Consider the following 19,118-nt stretch of genomic DNA (forward strand, 5'->3'; position numbering starts at 1 on the left):
AATACATTAAACTGCTTCACAAAAAATGCATTATACTTCATCTGAAAAATTGTTAATGTTGAGTTAAGAGTAACATTAAAATGTGTGTTGTATTTTTACTCCACTGTAGTGGTAACAGGAGAAATGAATATTTGATGGTTCAGGACATAATAAGAGGACAAATTGGAAGGGAATTTAATGTTAATGTGATATGAATCTGAGAACAAAGTGGGTTACAGGCAGTAACCTTGTACTGACTTTCAAGACTTTTAAAAGAACTTGTTTCTATTCTCTGGATTATGATCTATTTGAATCCATATTTCGAAAATAAGTAATTTACACCACAAAGAATTGAAGAGAATTGTAAACAATTTTTGGAAATAAAAAATAATAATTTTCACCAATAATTCAACATATGAACAGGCATACTAACAGAGGAAATTTTTCTTGTAGAATGTACAGAATGCACAGCCAATGAATTACACAAAATTATGTACGGAATAATATTTTGCAATTTTCAATGATTTAACTAAATAAATGGAGAATGGCAGTTGTAATCAGTCATTGGAAAATATGTTTCCTTTTCAATTCCATCAAACAAAGACAACAAATAATTGCAACAAACATACTCAGTCTCTTGAAGAGGATTGTTGAGCTTTACAACATTACATCATGGTTTTGTTTGAAAATGGCAATTTAATATTATTTACTTGATTTATTTACAAAAAGATAATATTTATAAAATTATATTTAACCAATAAGCTATGCAGTATATTTAGAAGCTTTGCTTTATGGACACCACTCCAAGCAGCAGTGTGTTTGGAACTGACCATACTGTACAGTATAGTATATATGATGTTACTTTGTTGTAAATATAAATTAACTGAAGAAATTCAAATTAAGATCTTCTGGTATGTGGCACTGTGTAGTCTTGTAGGTTATTACTAGTGTTTCTGAGTAACCTTACACCTACATTTTTAGAGTAAATGGTGCCCCCCCCCCCTTCTACTAGTGTGTTCACAGCATCCATGTGGAACACCTATGAAGTTTACTTTGTCTATTTGTCTACTTACATGTAACAGCTTGAGAATGGCTGAACAGATTTTTATGAAATTTTGTATGGAAATTACGCCATTGGATGTAACTTCAAACTTGTAATTTTCAATTTCCTACAATCAGTAATATCAATGTGATTGACACTTGAACTTGTGCAGTGGGAGGATAATCCTCTGCAATGATGTCACTGTCTGTAATGTCCATCTTTAAATATGTAATATTTCAACAGCAGCTCATCTAATTTTAATGACATTTGGTATGGACACTATGCCATTAGAGACTGTCCATTATACTTTTTAATTTATTAAAATTGACAATACCAATATGACCGATGATTAAACTTTTACCTGTTTGTTCCTTTCATCATAATGATAAATTTCTTTCATTGCTACATTGCACATTTCAACACACTGTGGACATAAGAAAGAATTTATTTTATATTATCTATACAGAAAAGTCAAGTACAGTAATGGAGAAAATTGGACCCTTAACTGATGATATTTCTTTGACACCATACTCCTAAATAGGTTGTTATGACTATTTATACATTTCAACTGTAATAACCAAAATACCCAAGTCATCTTTACACATTAATCAATCAATACAACTGTTTCTTATTCACTGCATTATAAAGTTGAAAAAATACATATGATTTGAAGCTTTCACAGCAACTAAGTACAATGAATTCTTCTCAGGCTACTAACAGTATAAGGTGGTTTAATGGAGAAAGCACCAACATTTCGAGAACCATCTTCGTCCCTGAGGACAAGGATGAAGATGGTTCTCAAAAAGGTGTTTTCTCCATCATACCACCTTACATGGCTGGTAGCCTGAGAATTTATTGAAAAAATATGTTTATAAAGAGACAAAACACTTCAATAGTATATCAATTAACTGCGGTCTTCCAGGTGTAACTATGAAGTCTTGAAGGTGGTTACCAATGCTCCAAACATGATACATACTCCAAGCATTTATAAACACTTACCAGATTACAACGCATCAGAACCCAAAAGACCCACTCAAAATTTTTACCACCACATAAACCTCACACATCAATAACAATTAAAAAGAATGAGCTACTTAAAATCTTTTTTTGTGAATACTAAATGCTGATTTTTTACAACAATTTATCATACTTTCTTCTATTAGATTATAAATATGCTACCTGGATGATGGCATAAGATATGCACTTCATTAACAGTAGAATAATATTTCTAAATAAAAAATAAATTTTTAAACAAAACATTACAGTAATCCACATTCCTGAAGAACTGTTTATAGTGATCCAAACACACTACATTACAATTCTGCTTACAGCACTCTCAAGGTCTCCATGGCAATACTTTCATCATTAATGAAAAATTAGGCAAAAGTTTTGTTGAAACAAAACCATTATTAAAATTAATTAATCTTCAAATAATGTCAGTAAGAAGGAGATGCAGAAAAGTATGAGAATATTGTAAGATGTTTGATGGAATGAAGTGACAGTGAAATCACAACCAGTGTTATGTTATTTGTTAACTATTGATTTGATGTATTTTTAATATAGTATGTTCTGTTCTGAAACAAAATAAACTGTGTTGTCTAGAAGTTATGTTAAGTTAGGGGATGTGGTGCACTGCTACCCTGTTTAAATTCCCTTGCCCATCCCACACCGCAACCCTCAGCCCGGGGGTGTTGTTTTGATGATGTACGTACCGTCCTCATGAGTACGCACTGTGATGGGAAAACTGGGTGGCCCATCACCGACGCTAGTGCCCGCCAGCACCCAGATGCGATATTCTGTCCACCTCTTGAGTTCATCCAGCACGAATGATGTGGCGTTGAGGGTGATCACAGCAGCCTCAGAGTCTGAACGTCCATTCTCCACGACCTGCAGCTTGTAGTACACGATGCGACCATTGCTGCGCTCTGCAGGTGGTGGGTCCCACGACACACGGATTGATGTTGGACCCACTGCTTCCCCAGTCACGTTCTGGGGGGGTGCCCCGGGCACTACAGTTGGGGTGGGAGGGACACCACACATTTCAACACAACCCAAATGACATATCCAAATACTATATCTTCACCAAAGGAAATTCCTAACCTAACCACTGCCCAGATGCAAGTCTTTTTAAGAGATGACACGTTAGGATCATATTTAAAAAACTTGTGATGCAAATATTGTAGATGATGAAAAGAGAGTGACACCTATTAAGTGAACAAATGAAAGGCTTGTAATGATGACAAACATGTGACAAAACCTCCAAACTGACCAATTCAAGTATTAAGAATGATGACTCACTCCCAAACATAAACTCACAGACAAAGAAGTAACTGTGACCTCACCACTTCTCTGATGCTCCTTGTTAGGATAAGACAATTAAAGAAAACCTTACATAATTACACCCATATAGAAAGTCTCTGAGCCTTAATACGAACACTTGAAATGAATCTCAATATTGGATCCTGTCCTCAGCGTGGTGAATCCAGTCCATATCTTCCCTCCATGTTTTCTGCGTAAAAATATGAATCCTAATGTAACAAAAACCTGTATTAAAATGGTAACAAACTTTCACCCTAGGGCAAAGCACCCAGAACATCAAAATAGCCAATCATCTCCACCTACAAGTGCTTAAGACACAAGGCAACTTTATACATTACCTTGGGAAGAAAGTAAAGGCAGTTAATAACTGACACTCTATCAGCAATGTGTGTGATACCTGCCACACCCATATGACCACACAACTACCCACTTAGTTTTTTTTCAATAAGAAATTACTGTCATAATACAGTTTGGAACAAAACATCTGGTAAAGATACAAGTATAACAAGCCGCAGAGATGGAATTTCTTCCTAACTACACAGTAAATATCACAAATCAAGTGTTGCATGTGAAGGCAATTAACACTGTCTTCAACATTATAACACCCACCCATATTCAAGTTCCAAAAACAATCTACAACAACGAGCAATGATCTGTTTTGTATCACACATATTATTGTCCTCACTGAGCCCTGAGATTCTGTCTCATAGTAGAAGGAAAACATGTGTATATTTCTATGCTCCACAATTAACAATGTCTTTGTAATTAAAATTTTATTGAAATAAAATTCAGTGAAGACACACTATCGGTTACATCATTCTAAAACAATTCAAGTATTTTTAACAAATACCTCAATCCCAAGACTGAACAGTAGAAAGAAAGTCAAACTGTAAATCCTATAAACTGATAACCACAAATCTGAACCAAGGATTCAACTCAATTATTTCTCAATTACATTGATGGTGACTAATGATGAACTTACTGATTTGGTGATAAATTAGCCACAGAAAGAATTAATACAGAATTAAACAGAACCAAATCCAACATTATTACTGCTGCACAACAAATTTAAATGTGATAGTTAACAGAAGATATATTTAACCCAAGAAAAGAGACAGATCTAACTGGAAGATATAAACAGATGAAAACCAATCCTGTCAACAATTCTTAAAACCTTCAAATGCAATATGTTTTAAATTGCAAGACAGACCAGAAAGAAGAATACAACCCAACTGAAGAATATTTTAGCACCAAATAATCACTTCAAAATCCATGGAATACTATTTATTCACCCCTCAACACTGCCCTGTTTCATCTGAACTTCCTTCAAACAATTCAATCAAACCATGCCTCATAATAAATTTAAAAGTGTTCCAGTTTTCAATGGATAAAACCCATTCCTTGGATCTTGACACTGGATTTGTTAAGCAGGTAAAACCTTGCATTCCAACCAGCTAACTATATTTTTAACAAATCTGCTGTCAGCTCACCTTAACTTCAGAGTATGCGGTACCTAACATAACAAAACTTAAAAAAACTCTGAATTTAAATATAGCTTTATTTTTATTTTAGCATAATAATTTACATACTTTATTTCATATCCTTCAAAATTCACTGCTCTGTTATCTGTCAAACAAGTTTGGTAAAAGGTTTTCTTGACAAGTGGCAACAATAAACTGTTTACACTTTAGAATGCAGTCCCATATCTGCAAACAAATATATTGCTTCAATATCAAGTGAGAATACAATATACCACTCAATAAAATTGTAAGAATGGAATATATGCTAGCCCAAGATACAGACCAGGTCAGCATAGCTACAGCATTCTGGCAATGTTCAGCTACCACGCGTTTCATTTGCTAATTCCTGTGAGGAAATTTAGGGAAAGCATGTTGAATTATGCTACAACCACGTCCTCTCACATCCCTCTGAAATGATCATTCACAACCTTTCTACCACATTTCATTTGAAGTTACATCACCTCATTAAGTAGAGTGGTCTTCTATTTGGGAAGTGCCTGGTTGCCTGATTCACACCTTGACAGGGTTACCAGTTAACCTGTAATATTTCTCAACGTCTTCAGGTTAATGCTCGACTAGTTCTATTCAGCAGTATCATCTCCCCATTTAATTCTTTTTTTTTTGTGTCCAGTACACATCATTCAGCATGGTGTGCATTGGTGATTAGCAGGATTCACAACCCATCAGTACATGGGTTCGATCGGGACCGTGACATTTAACGCTCCTGCTGTGACCCCCTTTTTGCGAGATGATGAAAGTGGAGTAATTGTTGGGATGCCATGGAGAAACCGGGGAAACCTTGCTCAACACAAGTTGTAAATCTGAGCACCGCCGGGAATCGAACCCGGGACCCCAGTATTACAAGCCCAGCGTTCTAACCGCTGGAGTATATTTAATTCATTGCTTTACAGCCTCATAAGTTGATAACAACATCATTCAATAACCCAAGAATCAATGTATCAGCAAACAATAAAGACAACAAGATCTAAGGTTCCAACTCACTGATTATAATGCAGATAGTATTAGCTGTTGCTCAAAATTTCCTGGATAAGGAAAGAAGCATATAAAGTTTGGACACAAGGTATGCTACAAATTCCAGCATCAAGACCATGGAGCAAATGCTTATAATATAAGCCATAGTCGTAATCAACTGACAGATAGCCCCCTTTTCAGTGTTCACTTGTGTACATGTGCAAAGTGTAGAAAGGAAAAGGTAATCTATGATCACTATGTAGCTGACAGGGACAAGGGAAGAAGAAAAGACTGTATAGAACAAAACTTAATCAGTCTTAAGGTAGCAGTGTGATGTTTGATGATTTAATAGTATAAAATGAGAATGAAGAGAGATAAAACAAATAGTGCTATCTGTGCATTTTTTACCTACTAATTTAAAATTCAATATAACAAAATAAAATTAAAGTAGTTTGCAAAAATGTGAATTCATTCTTCAGTAAAAAGAAGTACAAAAAGGAACTGAAGCTTTAATTACATATCACTTAATCCTTCATTTGATCAGATAAGGAGTATACCAGTTACATAAATATGAGAAGTTTTATGTGAGTTACAGCTGATAACTGTTACAACTTGCTTGGTGTAATTAAAAAATGCTACTAACACACAATAATAACAATACTGATTTATCTCTCTCCAATAGCAATCTGTATTGTCTTAAGAGTAGATTGTTTTTCAATGACAGGTCTAGATAATATAACCCAACGTGGAGAATAAAGGAGAATATAAAAAATGCTGCGTACCAAAAAAATAGGTTATGGTACGTAATGTAGAAATTGTTATAAAAAATTTTTGTGTACTTTTCTATTTGCTGCTTTTTAGTTCTGAGAAGAAGAAATGTGATTAGTTTGCTTCTAAATGTGCATCTCACACGCACTCACACGCACTCTCACACACATTAATACAAAACATTGGTGATGGTAGTGGTGGTGTGAGAATATTATGGTAATTCAAAAAATAATTATTACTTTATATAATATATGGTTGTATGGTGCCCACACAATGCACAATTAAAACGATGCAAACTGGTGCAGTGGTGTTAGAATACGCAAGGCTGTGCTGGAACAGTGAAAAATTAAGCCATTGAACAATAATAATAATAAAAAAAATTAATATATATCAAACATTCCAATATGTGACACATGCAATGCTTGGTGATGTTCACAAATACACACAAACAGTGAATTTTACACAGCAATCAATCAATCAATCTGGGTGGCTAATGTCTCAGCAATACAGTGAAAGTGATGGGATACAGTGAAGGGCGGATGTGGCATCTGTTATTTGTATTTATAGTGATACGGCTGTGGTGTGTCAACTACTGTGCTAAATGTTACATCTGCCGTGTACCAGTAAGAATTATAAAGAGTAAAACACTCAAACATTACATAATTACTTCATCTCATTTTAAACACAAACATAGTTTCCTGACCTCTAATTAGACACATTAATATGTTTGTTTTATAATTATTTATACATTCTAGCAGTTAAACATGAAGGTTTAATGGTGACAAAACCAAAGCCTGCCACAATACATTAACCACAGACAGTTTCAAGTTTCACACATTTCTTGTCCTTACAACCCATTTAAGTAAGATTGAACTTAAAGGTAACCTCCCATCTTCTTGGTCTTCCAATTAGTAACTTTCCAAGAACCTTTTACTGTAAACATAACTACCATTTAGAAGTGTTGGTAAAGTTAATCTGTAGTATCATGTTTGGATGTTATACGCTATCTCTGGAACCAATACTACGCTGTTAGACAGGTAGCCCTCGATTTGCGCCGATTCAAAATAACGCCGATTTTGAAACCAGCAAGTCAAAAAGTGAAAAAAAAAAATTTTACTATTATTTATAACGTTTTACAATGTATCTCGTACTGATTCTTATACTAAATCGTAATTCTTACATCGCTGATTTTGAATAAAAATTATAAATACAGTCATCTCTGCAATTACATATGTTTCATTAACTCGAATTTGCTCCAATGAGATCGATGAATCGGTAAAAGCTGTTTGTGAAATGCAAACTTTTGCATATGCGAGTTTGCTCTTATGCAATTTCATTCCTGGTGCTTTAAACTTTCAAAGGTCTGCGGAGGTACTGCGGTTATTTTTACTAACGGTTTTCTATAGGTCGGCGTCTTACATGAATGCAACTATCGTATAACACACCAATCACATGAAAGAATCGCAGTCAATCACGGGGACCTACAAATTGCCGACTGTAAGTGTATAAAATATATTTTTTTAAATTCCCTTTATTTTATTTACGTTATTTCAGAGCTTTAGATGCAATGCCACTATATTACTCGTCAATGTTTGGGTGCTGGGAACGCATGTCATTGACTTCGCATTGATTTACATTATAAAAGAGTTTCAATTTACGCCAATTCCGTTTACGCCGGTTCGTCCAGGAACGCATCCCCGGCGTAAATTGAGGACTACCTCTATATCCATAAATCTGTCAGAAGTGATTATGTACTTTTGGGAAAGTAATTTCCATATGCTATTATGATATTAGTGTCAACCCTCATTAGACATGAAGTAGGCAAATGAAGAACAGTTCACAGACTTGGCTACGGACACAACAAATGACCAAGTTCAAAGTTGCTTAGCCTGGACACATGAGCAAGTGACAAACAATAACCATCTTGCAGCTGACATAGCTCAATCATTAAACCTGCCCTCAATATGACATGACCACCAAATTTTTATTGTTCACAAATAAGTGATAATTTATCTTCTGCATGCAATGGGTAGATTTATTTGTAACTTATCATTACTTTAGGTGAACCATTTGTTTGTATTATATGAAATTTATATAATAGTATGAATTGTACTTTGTAATAAGCATTGTATTATAATAATGACTTTTTCCACATCCTATTGTAATCTTATGGATCCATGGAATGTAATAAAGATGTATGTGTGTAAATCATATTGTAATAGCATAGCTGTTATGTAATACATATAAATATATTTATAACCAGATGCCTGAATAAATACAGACAATTGCAAGATCATAAATGAAAACAGGATCAAAATTGAATAAATTTAAATCTATGGAAAGTCGTACTGGTTTTTAGAGAAAATGTTCGTTCATATAGAACTGCATCTAAATTCCAACTACTAGGTAAATGTAAGTCTTTATCATCAATATAAACTGATAAAGTCTTAATTCATAATGTTTATATATTTTATACAGAATAAGAAAGAACAAAAATGAAAGCTCTTCAGAATTCTTACTGGCATCTGTTGCACTATCCACAATGCTTGTATGATAAGCTGTAAGCTTCTTTTTATCTCAAGGTAAAATGAGTGTAGAGCCTTTTATACTGATAGTTGTGAGATGGTAAAGTGCTACAATAGAGATATTGCCCTCATACACACAATAGGCAGTTCTGCATTTGCTACTTACCTTTGGCACAGCAACATTACTTGGTCACTGTTAATATAGGTGCTCAAAACCATACAGAACTAGAATTTACTCCACATGTACCTGGTCTAGCATATCCAATATTTTCCTCCAAATTTTCAGTAGCAAAATGTAAAAATGAATGGAATCATTTTATCTGAATAAGTGACTTGTTTCCTGGATAGCCTATCATTAATTACACATGAAAGGGACAAAATCATAGCATACAGAAAAAAGGAAGAAAAAAAAGAGCTAAATTCACTGGGTATTCATGTGGAATTTCTAGCAACATTCTATGCAGCACAGGATCTGGCTGATATATAGATACTGGTTTTCAGCTGCACACAATTCTTACATGTGTTATAAGATGGTACTACTATGGTGAAACTAGTTTTCAATACTTCTGCTGTTATGTCTAATTACTTTTTATTGAACAGTCTTGCAAATCTAAGGTAGCAGATGAACGGTCAAGCTTCCCTCGGAGTGTTCTGTAAAATGTTCAAAGGCAAACCAAAGGCAGAACAACGGAATTTTCGCAGATGTGGTCCCAATTTACTTTCCAAGCACAAATCAAGCAAGTAGACCAGTGTGTATGGTTTTGAAGCAGCCTATATTAAACACATATCAATAGAAGAATTGACAGTGTGTTGCAGCAGATGAGCCTTACAACCACGTGTTAGCCAGGTTATGGACGAGCGATCACTACAAAACCGCTCGTAGTGTTGCCCATTCTGTCTTACCGTACTGCTTGGTTCGGACAGGTATTGGCGGCGTCGTTGCCCCCTCCCCACGCTGTGACCGTGCAGCCAGCCACACATAATATAATGTGTTTGGGTAAAGGCCAGTCAATGTGTAACTCTCCACAAGTGGGATACGTCGATGATGCTTCTCCTACGACAGACACGGTTTAAAACATGTATAAAGACAAAAGAAACTGTTTGACTATGTAAGCATCTATTAGCTTCATAAGGTAGACAATGTTTCATCGAGTTTAGTTAGTAAGTTACATGTTGTGTGCACTTAGATCATAAGTTTAACAAGAGCTGTAGAATATGCAATAACAGTCTGCAGGTAAAGGTACCTTGGCATATGTATCATTCCAGTACAGTTCATAGCTAACAATGTTTTCTCCTGCGTGGGCTGGCCGGCTCCACTGAAGTGTGACAGATGTTTCTCCCACCTCACTTGTTCGCAGATTACTTGGCTGGCTTGGCACTGTGCACAGAGATCAATCATTTAGCTCTTTCACTACCAAAGAAAACAATTTCAAACATTCAGCAAACATATCATCACACATAAATACACAAGATAATTCTGATTGCTTTGAGACATCAGTATCATTATATAGATATCTGAATGTAATGCAATGACCTTTATAAAACAAATTTTGTGTTATTAACTTTCATTAAAACAAAGTTTCATTACTACAAAAACAATTTGTCAGTCTGTAACAGTTCATTACACTGAGGTTTTTCTGTAGCAGGGAAGGTGCTGCCAATATATTAATACCAAGTTAAAAAAGAGAAAGAACAAAAACTGAATCAAAGTTCAATAACATAAACTTCTAAATTTCTGCACATCAGCTCACAAAATTAACTCACACAGGATAAGTGAACGGCAATAACAAGCCCTGCCCACAGCAGTATACATATTATAAGATTCCTTTATAATAATTTATTCACAAGGGCACCAACCACCATGGTGGTCTAGCGGTTAGAACGCTGGGCTTGTAATACTGGGGTCCTGGGTTCGATTCCCGGCGGTGCTCAGATTTACAACTTGTGTTGGGCAAGGCCGTGGTCCAGGCATCACGGAGTTTCCTCCGGGGTTTCCCCGGTTTCTCCGTGGCATCCCAACAATTACTCCACTTTCATAATCATTTCACAAAAAAGGGGTCACAGCAGGAGCGTTAAATGTCGCAGTCCCGATCGAACCCATGTACTGATAGGTCGTGAAACCTGCTAACCACCAATGCACACCATGCTGAATGGTGTGTACTGGATACGAAAAAAAAAAGGACACCCTTATTTTAAAAATTCACTGAATCCCATACACAATGTCCGACTTCTTGTTGGATATTACCGCACATTCGACTGTTAATGAAAACATACTTGTGTAAACCTTACCTCCTTGCTGGGTTTTGACAAGTACAGGTGCAGATAGAGGCCCTGGTCCAACACTTGTAAAGGCCTGAACTCTAATTGTATATATAACATGAGGTGTAAGATCACTGATTGTCGTCAACTGATTATTGTCCACCATCTGCGACTCCCATGAAGCCATTGTCAGCGTTGGATTCATAGTATAGTAGACTTTATAACCCTGAACATAGAAAGAAAATACTCTCAGACCTTCAAGCAGAATGACAATGGAGATCATAAATTTCTCCAAACAGTGTTAATCACCTACAAGATGGCATCATAACATAGAGCACCAAAATAAAAATTCTTATTGTCAAGAAATCTTCAAATATTACACAGAGCACAAACTTCATCACATCTGTGTTTCTGTCTCCCATGCCGACAACTTTTGAACTAGTCACTTCACTGATTGCACTGTCATGAGTATCACGATTCTAATTTAAAAGAATAAAGCATACAGAACACACAATCACAAATTTAAAGAAATAAAAACTGAAAATATAACTTAATAATTTAATGTGCATTTATATTTTTCAATTTTTAAACAAAATGCACTTGATGAAAAAAATTTTGAACCACAAAATTAAATTTAGATATCATCTTACAATACATCATAATTATGGCAGTGTAATCACATTCAGTAACTTTCCAGGAAAGTCATAAAAATAATTAAACTAAAATTTGTACAAAACATTACCTCAGGCTCATCATTTTCATGACAGCTGTAAGGTGATAACTACAAGGAAGAAGGAAACAAGGAATGAAGAAATAAAGAAAGAAGGAAAGAAGGAAAAGAGATAGTCTAATGTACAACTCACCGTAACATGTCCATTAGGAGTTTCAGGCTCATCCCACTGAATTACCATTGTGCTGGAGCTAAGGGGCCGCACCTGAACATTCCTGGGTGCTGTGCCAGGTTCTGAAAGTAAAAGAACAAAGACAATTTATACTATAAATGATTGATAAAGCCAATTATAACAGCAATACTGATAGAGTGATAATCAGAACTATAATAGGAAGATGACAGAGATGGTACTAATGTTTTTTGCACCAAGGTAATCTTCACTTATTGTTCATAATAATCCATTGTTGCAAAGCTAATCATACTATAGATAATAAAAAATCATCCTTGTATTTCATTAAATATACACAATATGAAAAACAAAAGCTTCAAAAAAATGTTGTAGATCTTTATAAGATTCATATTTTTCACAATATTACCTCATAAACAGAATCAACACTCTCTCCAACAATATTTTACATAGTGAACTACATAAAAAGTAAATAAAGTCTGATCTGAGCTTCATGCAAGTTTAGGTTATGCAGCACCAACACAAAACAAAACAAAACAAAAGTTGGCTAAAATCTTTGAGATTGGTGACATGACTACATTACTTATTTAAATAAAACCTTCTACATGGTTCAGCATGGCCTGGTTTGGTTGTGTCAAAAAATGCATAAGGTCTAATAGAAAAATATGTAAATATATGTAGACAATATTATGTTTATGCAAGGTTGCTCCATAAGTAACACCCCTCACTATCAAATTTAATCAAAATCCACTGAGCAGTTTTGGAGTTGCAACATGCAGAAGGATATACACAGATCCCATTGTACTGTCATTTTATGAACTCTGGAGTTCAAAAAATAAATAACTGTCACATAAAACATACTCTGTCATTTCTACTTGAAAGTCAGAAACCAATATCCTTCACTAATGCAACTAATAAAATAGATACTCATATTTTATAACCATCCTCATATCTATTATGTGCTTGAATTCTTTACATGATCTGGACACATGCAATAGCTAACACAGATGTAAAACCCACACACAAACTAATATCAAAAACATTCTGGATAACAACAACACAAGAAAGCTTTACAGAAATTGCCACGACCAAGCTTAACATAATATTATTCTGGTATTCTAATGATTTATCATAAGAAAACTGCAAATGATATACTTACTGGCACCTCCGAATGAAGAGTCAGCTGAAAAGACAAAACACGTATTAAAAACATAAACCACATTTCCTATAGGTGTTTTCCTTAAAAACAGTCTTTCAATTTACAGGAAGAAATCCTCCTAAAGTTATGTCATGACAAGACACAACCATGCTGACCTGCAAAAGAAAAATATTCTAAAATATTCCAGCTAAAATTTAATAAACATTGTACAGAACAAGACAGTGTTGTTTATAAAATGCAAGGATTGGGAGAAATGTGTTGATATGATTATTCTCAAAAAATATTTTTTCTAATATAATTTTATCCTAATTTTAACCTCTTAAAGCCCAGTGGTAACTGTACGTACCACCTGCTTTAACAATAATCATGAACTCTCCCTTTTCTCCACAAAGTATATTTATTGGTTTTGTATGACTATCAGATTAAACAGCAATTATTTCCTTAACAGCATTAACCAATTTATATAAGTAATGGACAAATGCACAGTTATAACTGAAGATAAAACCACCAATTCAATAGCAAGACAACTATGGCAATCATTCATGTTCAGCTACATACACACATACTAAATTATGATTTCTGTTTAAATAAGATAATCCAACAGGTAAACAGATTACAGTAATCCCACTTTAAGTAGCAAGCTCTTCAAAACATGTGATGCTGTAGTAAGAATAAGGTGCACTGACAAACCATTCCTCTGAATAACAAACAGGGTGTTACTTGAGTACCCTTCAACCAGGGTTTCCCAACATGTCTACAGAATTTGTTTCTACGTTTCAGTACCAAACAATAACGATGAATTGCAGAGTGAATGTAAAGCTTGTCTACCTCACTATTTGATGGAGATGAGTGGACAGCTTCATGATCTGGATTCTTAATCTCAGAGAAAAGAAACCTTTGGTACCAGTTAACTGAAAATAGTTTACAATTATTTTTGTCAGAAGGAATGTTTACTGTTCCATGTCCAAAACTTCATGCCTCTCTACTCATGTATGACAATGCTGAAATTCTAAGTAACAATTTTCATAATGAAAACCAGATAATCAGCCATACTGCTTGTAATTTGACCAAAATCCTATATATATGTGTGAATTTTGATTCAGAGGTCCTGTTACAATGTGGAGTAACTGAGGATAAAGTAGCCAAATTTCCATACTGCTTTCCAAACTCATCCAGGCTGCTCCTTTGTATTTCTTAACCTTTACCCAGGACTGCTTCATTCAATATCCTACTGCCTGATAACGCATAACCACTGCGTTCAAAAGATCTGTTAAATAAACTGACTTTTACCTTCTCCAACTACAGTGTGCATGGTTTTATGTGCCTCAACGTTCAAAGAATTTTTATTTGAATATAATAAAGAAAATTCATTAAATCACATCATATGTACAAATTCTGTACAAAATTCTATTTTATTGCATCAAAATGACATCATTATTGAATGAAGTAACTACTATTCAAATTCTGATCACATCCTGTTCCAGTCGCTGTAGACTGATAGTTGAATTATGCCTTTATACCCTTGCATTATAATACCATTTAATGCAAAAACTATGAAAAGAATAAGTAAACATTAAAATATTGGATAATATGGCTGGTAAAGGTAACAAGCATAAACATACACCTAGCCATAGTAAAGATTGAGCAAATGTGTCAAGATCCACTATGAATCGTTACTTTACATTGTCTTCTTGTTCAAAATATGTCTTTTAAAATTGCATGAAGAATTTTTGTTCTGAAATAATGATTAAGACTGGGAAACCTTGTTCTTGTAATTTCAGAAGAAGACATTACAAATGGTGGTGCTAGTGAGAAATATAAAGTGTATTTGGTGCATCACTCTACAGAAAGAACTTAAAAAATAAACCATTGGAGATGTAAGAAAAGAATACAAGAGGCAGTGTTGTTGTCACTACACAAAAACAGTGCAAGAAGAAATTTCAACAATCCTGTGATGATGAAAATGATTCAAAAACTAACAACAAATAACTATAAAAAATTATCCATCTCCTCTAACACAAACTACACATGTAAAAAACAGGTTGACAAAAAACTTACATCAATTCATTAATTCCAAGTTTTTGCATGAAAGTCAAAAAATGTCTTCTTTCAAAAACCACATTTCAAAAATCTTTCATGAAAAACAATATTTTCTAAAAAAATATTAAACATGTCTGTATTAAAACCAATAACATTATGGGAGGACCTCTTATTAGGAATGTAATCTGAACCTTGAATTAATACAGTACCTGTCACTTCACTTAAATTTGAAGACATTATTTTTAAAATAATGCACAAGTGTTGACATCCTAATACTTAAATAATCAGAAAATCATTCAACCATAATCTATCACCAACACCAACAGATTTGCAACTGAACAGTTTGTCAGTTTTCTTTACATCAGTTTTAATTTTGCAAATCTAAAAAGTATAATTATGTTTTATACTGTTAAAATTGCCTAAATAATAAATATCAGAGATTGCTTCAATCATTCTGTTTTCATTTAAAATTACCTGTAATGTTAAATAAGGACGGGATAGCTATAACAGTAGCACCGATAAAAACAGAAACAGACGCAAAAACACTTCAGAATCAACAAAAATGAAGTTCTATTCTACCAAATATATCCTTAAATTATTTTATTGTCAGTTTCAATCATCACTGCCTTTTTCAATGTTCATAATTTTGCATTTTTTTAGAATCTGTAAACAGCATTTAATAAAACAAATATACAGTAAACCCTTGATTTAACAGATTTTGGATTTAGCAGACACTGTCTGGTACAGCCATATTTTTTCTGAACGTGAGGCATTAGCATAAATTTTTTGTTTTAATGAATTTTGTCTATTAAAATAAAAAATGTCCACTGAAGACCACTGCATTTTTTTGCACTTAAATTTCTCTTTAAAATCTAGTGTTTTTATTTAACTCTGTGTCATTGTATGTGACCAGTTAATATTACTAATTTGTTTAATGGTGTTCCTAAAGGAAATTATGGTCTAAAAATGCATTATTGACAACATAAAAAGACCTGTGCAATTTAGCGGACAAACAGCATTACTAGACACCCCTTTCACTCTATTAGTCTGTTAAATTGAGGGTTTACCACAATGTACAATGTATTAATACATCCCATCTCCAACAATTTAAATAATAATATTAGCTCACCTGTTTCTCCTGTGGTAACTATCACAGGTGTGCTTGGAGGTCCTCTACCAATGTTGTTCACGGCAATGACGAACATTTCGTACTCTGTGTAGGGGTTGAGGGAAAGGACTGTATAATACATGGTGATGATGCCTGATATCTCACTATAAGGCTGATTTGCATACTTGGGCTTGTACTGAATTACATAGTATTGCAGTTCTTCTGCCCCTGTATATGACCAAGTCAGACGAACAGATGTCGCAGTGATCTCTGATACTCGCACATTTATTGGAGGACCAGGCAGTGCTGAGAAGGAAAAACATAAAACAAATTAATATATTTGAAATAACAAGTATCAAAACTACTTGCCTTTGGTATATTTTACAAGTTCAAAGAATTAGACATAAAAGAATGAGTAAAACCTACAATGAGTAGTCACAGATCTACCGAAATGCTAACCAGAGCATAAGCCGAATTGGCCGGCAAACTAAACACACTTGATATTCCAACAAAAGGTGTTTATAACAGTTTGTATGACAGTCCTCAGAGAATGAATTACTTACACTGCACTTTGACTTGAGTCATAGACTCAATGACTCCAAGTGCACTAGCAGCTACACAAGTGTAATTGGCCGACTCCTGGATATTGGTCAATTCTAGCACATTCCGACCAATTGGAAGCTTGTCATCTGGTGTAATATCAGTAGCCAGTCCTTTACGCCACTTCACATAGGGCATCGGGGAACCAACAGCAACACATGTAAGATTAAGGTCAGCACCCAGCATCACTTCATGTACTGGCGGTGGGGGGATGGAGAACTGTGGTGGTACTCGTCGCACTGCAAAATAAAAGTTGCAAAACACACATAACAACAAAACAAGACCTGTCTGTGAAAATCTGGCCATGCGTTTATAACTATAATTGGTATGAAGGCTGGTTGAACATGACACATGTGATCAGTGACATCATGCTCAGAACATTCAGACAATATACAGGCTGATTTATCATCATCATTATAGCAGTGCATCTTTGTGCATATCTGATGTTTTCATAATACGGACTAATATAACAGCTTATTATGGTAAGAAGATATATAGGAAACAGAACATGAAAGCTCCACCACATCAAAAATGTTTCAAATGTAAGTTATAGGTTGTAATGAGATATATTTTATATTATCTAGTAATTTTCTTAAAAATGGTCTGTTTTAACCAATCTTATGAAAGTTAAATGTAAAAACATGGTGTGATATAGACCAACAGGGTGTTTGCAATCAGTGGATTTAGTTAATATGGACATGATACATACAAATGGAGAACTTAACAGATTTTAGGCTATTTAAGAACAAAAAAAGTCTCATATAAGACAGGAACATGATCAAAATGACAAATAAATAAAGAACTGGAAGAATGTCACGGCCTATTTCAAGGTACTATATCCTATCATTTAAGAGTTAGGCAAACCATGTTACTTTCTGTCTCTTAGGTCTGAATATTATCCTTGTCTCCCAGTTGCCTGATACCGACAGTCAATATTATTTCTTCAAAAAGCAAAATATATATAACAATTAATTGTTTTATAGTGCTGTATGCCTGCAGTGGTAAAGGGTTCATGGTTTGAGAGACAAAGCTCCAATCCTGTCTAAATCTTTCAGGTTCATGGCTGCTTCATTTCCATATCCTGATACTGCCACCAGAGTGAGCAGTCTACCTCATTCCCCTACACTTCAGACAGGGCGCACATGCTCTTAATGAGATTACTGATCTTCCCCCACTTTCTCGTTTCAAACTGAAAACTGCTCTACCGTGACCTTTCCATAGTAACAAGCACTCCAATGTTGGAGATCTACATTCCACTAAGTGAGAGCAAGACAGATCTAATATAAATTTACTTACATCAAGATGAATAATTTAAGAACTCCTAGAACACAGTTTTTATCTAGAATGTTAAAATTCCTCCAATTTCAGATGATTAGTTAAAAATACCCAACTGTACATTTACCACCTTATTAACACAATTTAAATATGAATGGACTGTTTTATTGAAAATGGGTCCTATCCCAAGCTACTTCAATCTAGTACAACTGTAAAAACCATAGTCTCCTAAACCAAATTTCAGCAAATTAAATACTTTTAACAGAAGATATATTTTTCAGCTGAAATAAATGAAAAAAGAGTGACTAACAAAAAACATTCTCCTTCCTGTTTCCTTGTACTTTTATTTCTCAGACACTTCATACACAAATCTAAAATCCCTCGCAACTGCAACAGTTAGAACAAATACTTATTTTTTTATTCAGCCTTTAATGTCCTGCTGTTGAATAAAGAATGACGAGAAAAATCGACCTACTTTACCACTACTGCGTATAAAATTAAATCAATAGTACAACTCATGACAAAAACTATACAAAATTAGGTGGTCACAATTCTAAGAAAATAGGAGGAATAATGCTATGAAGGGGTTATCACAAAGTAATTTTATGCGGCACAAATACTGAATAATCAAATCTTCGACATGGATAAATATATGACTATGACCTGCCAATAATGGAAGAGGAGAATTAAGGAGG

The 19,118-nt window shown here is 34.4% G+C and overlaps 1 protein-coding gene across 6 annotated transcripts in view; it reads right to left on the minus strand.

The window, feature by feature from the left end:
* Lar (tyrosine-protein phosphatase Lar) overlaps positions 1-19,118 on the minus strand; it is a 355,632-nt gene that overhangs the window by 30,902 nt on the left and 305,612 nt on the right. For 5 of the 6 annotated variants that reach the window (XM_087357458.1, XM_087357455.1, XM_087357460.1 and 2 more), the window contains 8 exons: positions 17,112-17,387; positions 16,570-16,854; positions 13,401-13,424; positions 12,248-12,348; positions 11,415-11,610; positions 10,370-10,503; positions 10,029-10,179; positions 2,734-3,030 (listed from right to left, as the gene is read on the minus strand). In XM_087357458.1, the coding sequence (XP_087213584.1) occupies positions 2,734-3,030; positions 10,029-10,179; positions 10,370-10,503; positions 11,415-11,610; positions 12,248-12,348; positions 13,401-13,424; positions 16,570-16,854; positions 17,112-17,387 (1,464 nt within the window). The remainder of the gene's footprint in view (positions 1-2,733; positions 3,031-10,028; positions 10,180-10,369; positions 10,504-11,414; positions 11,611-12,247; positions 12,349-13,400; positions 13,425-16,569; positions 16,855-17,111; positions 17,388-19,118) is intronic. The other variant, XM_087357459.1, reaches the window with a different exon arrangement.

This window comes from Zootermopsis nevadensis, unplaced genomic scaffold (genome assembly GCF_977971745.1).
Source record: "Zootermopsis nevadensis isolate Lab colony 2312 unplaced genomic scaffold, Znev_1.0 Znev_ptg000028l, whole genome shotgun sequence".
Lineage (NCBI taxonomy): Eukaryota > Metazoa > Arthropoda > Insecta > Blattodea > Termopsidae > Zootermopsis > Zootermopsis nevadensis.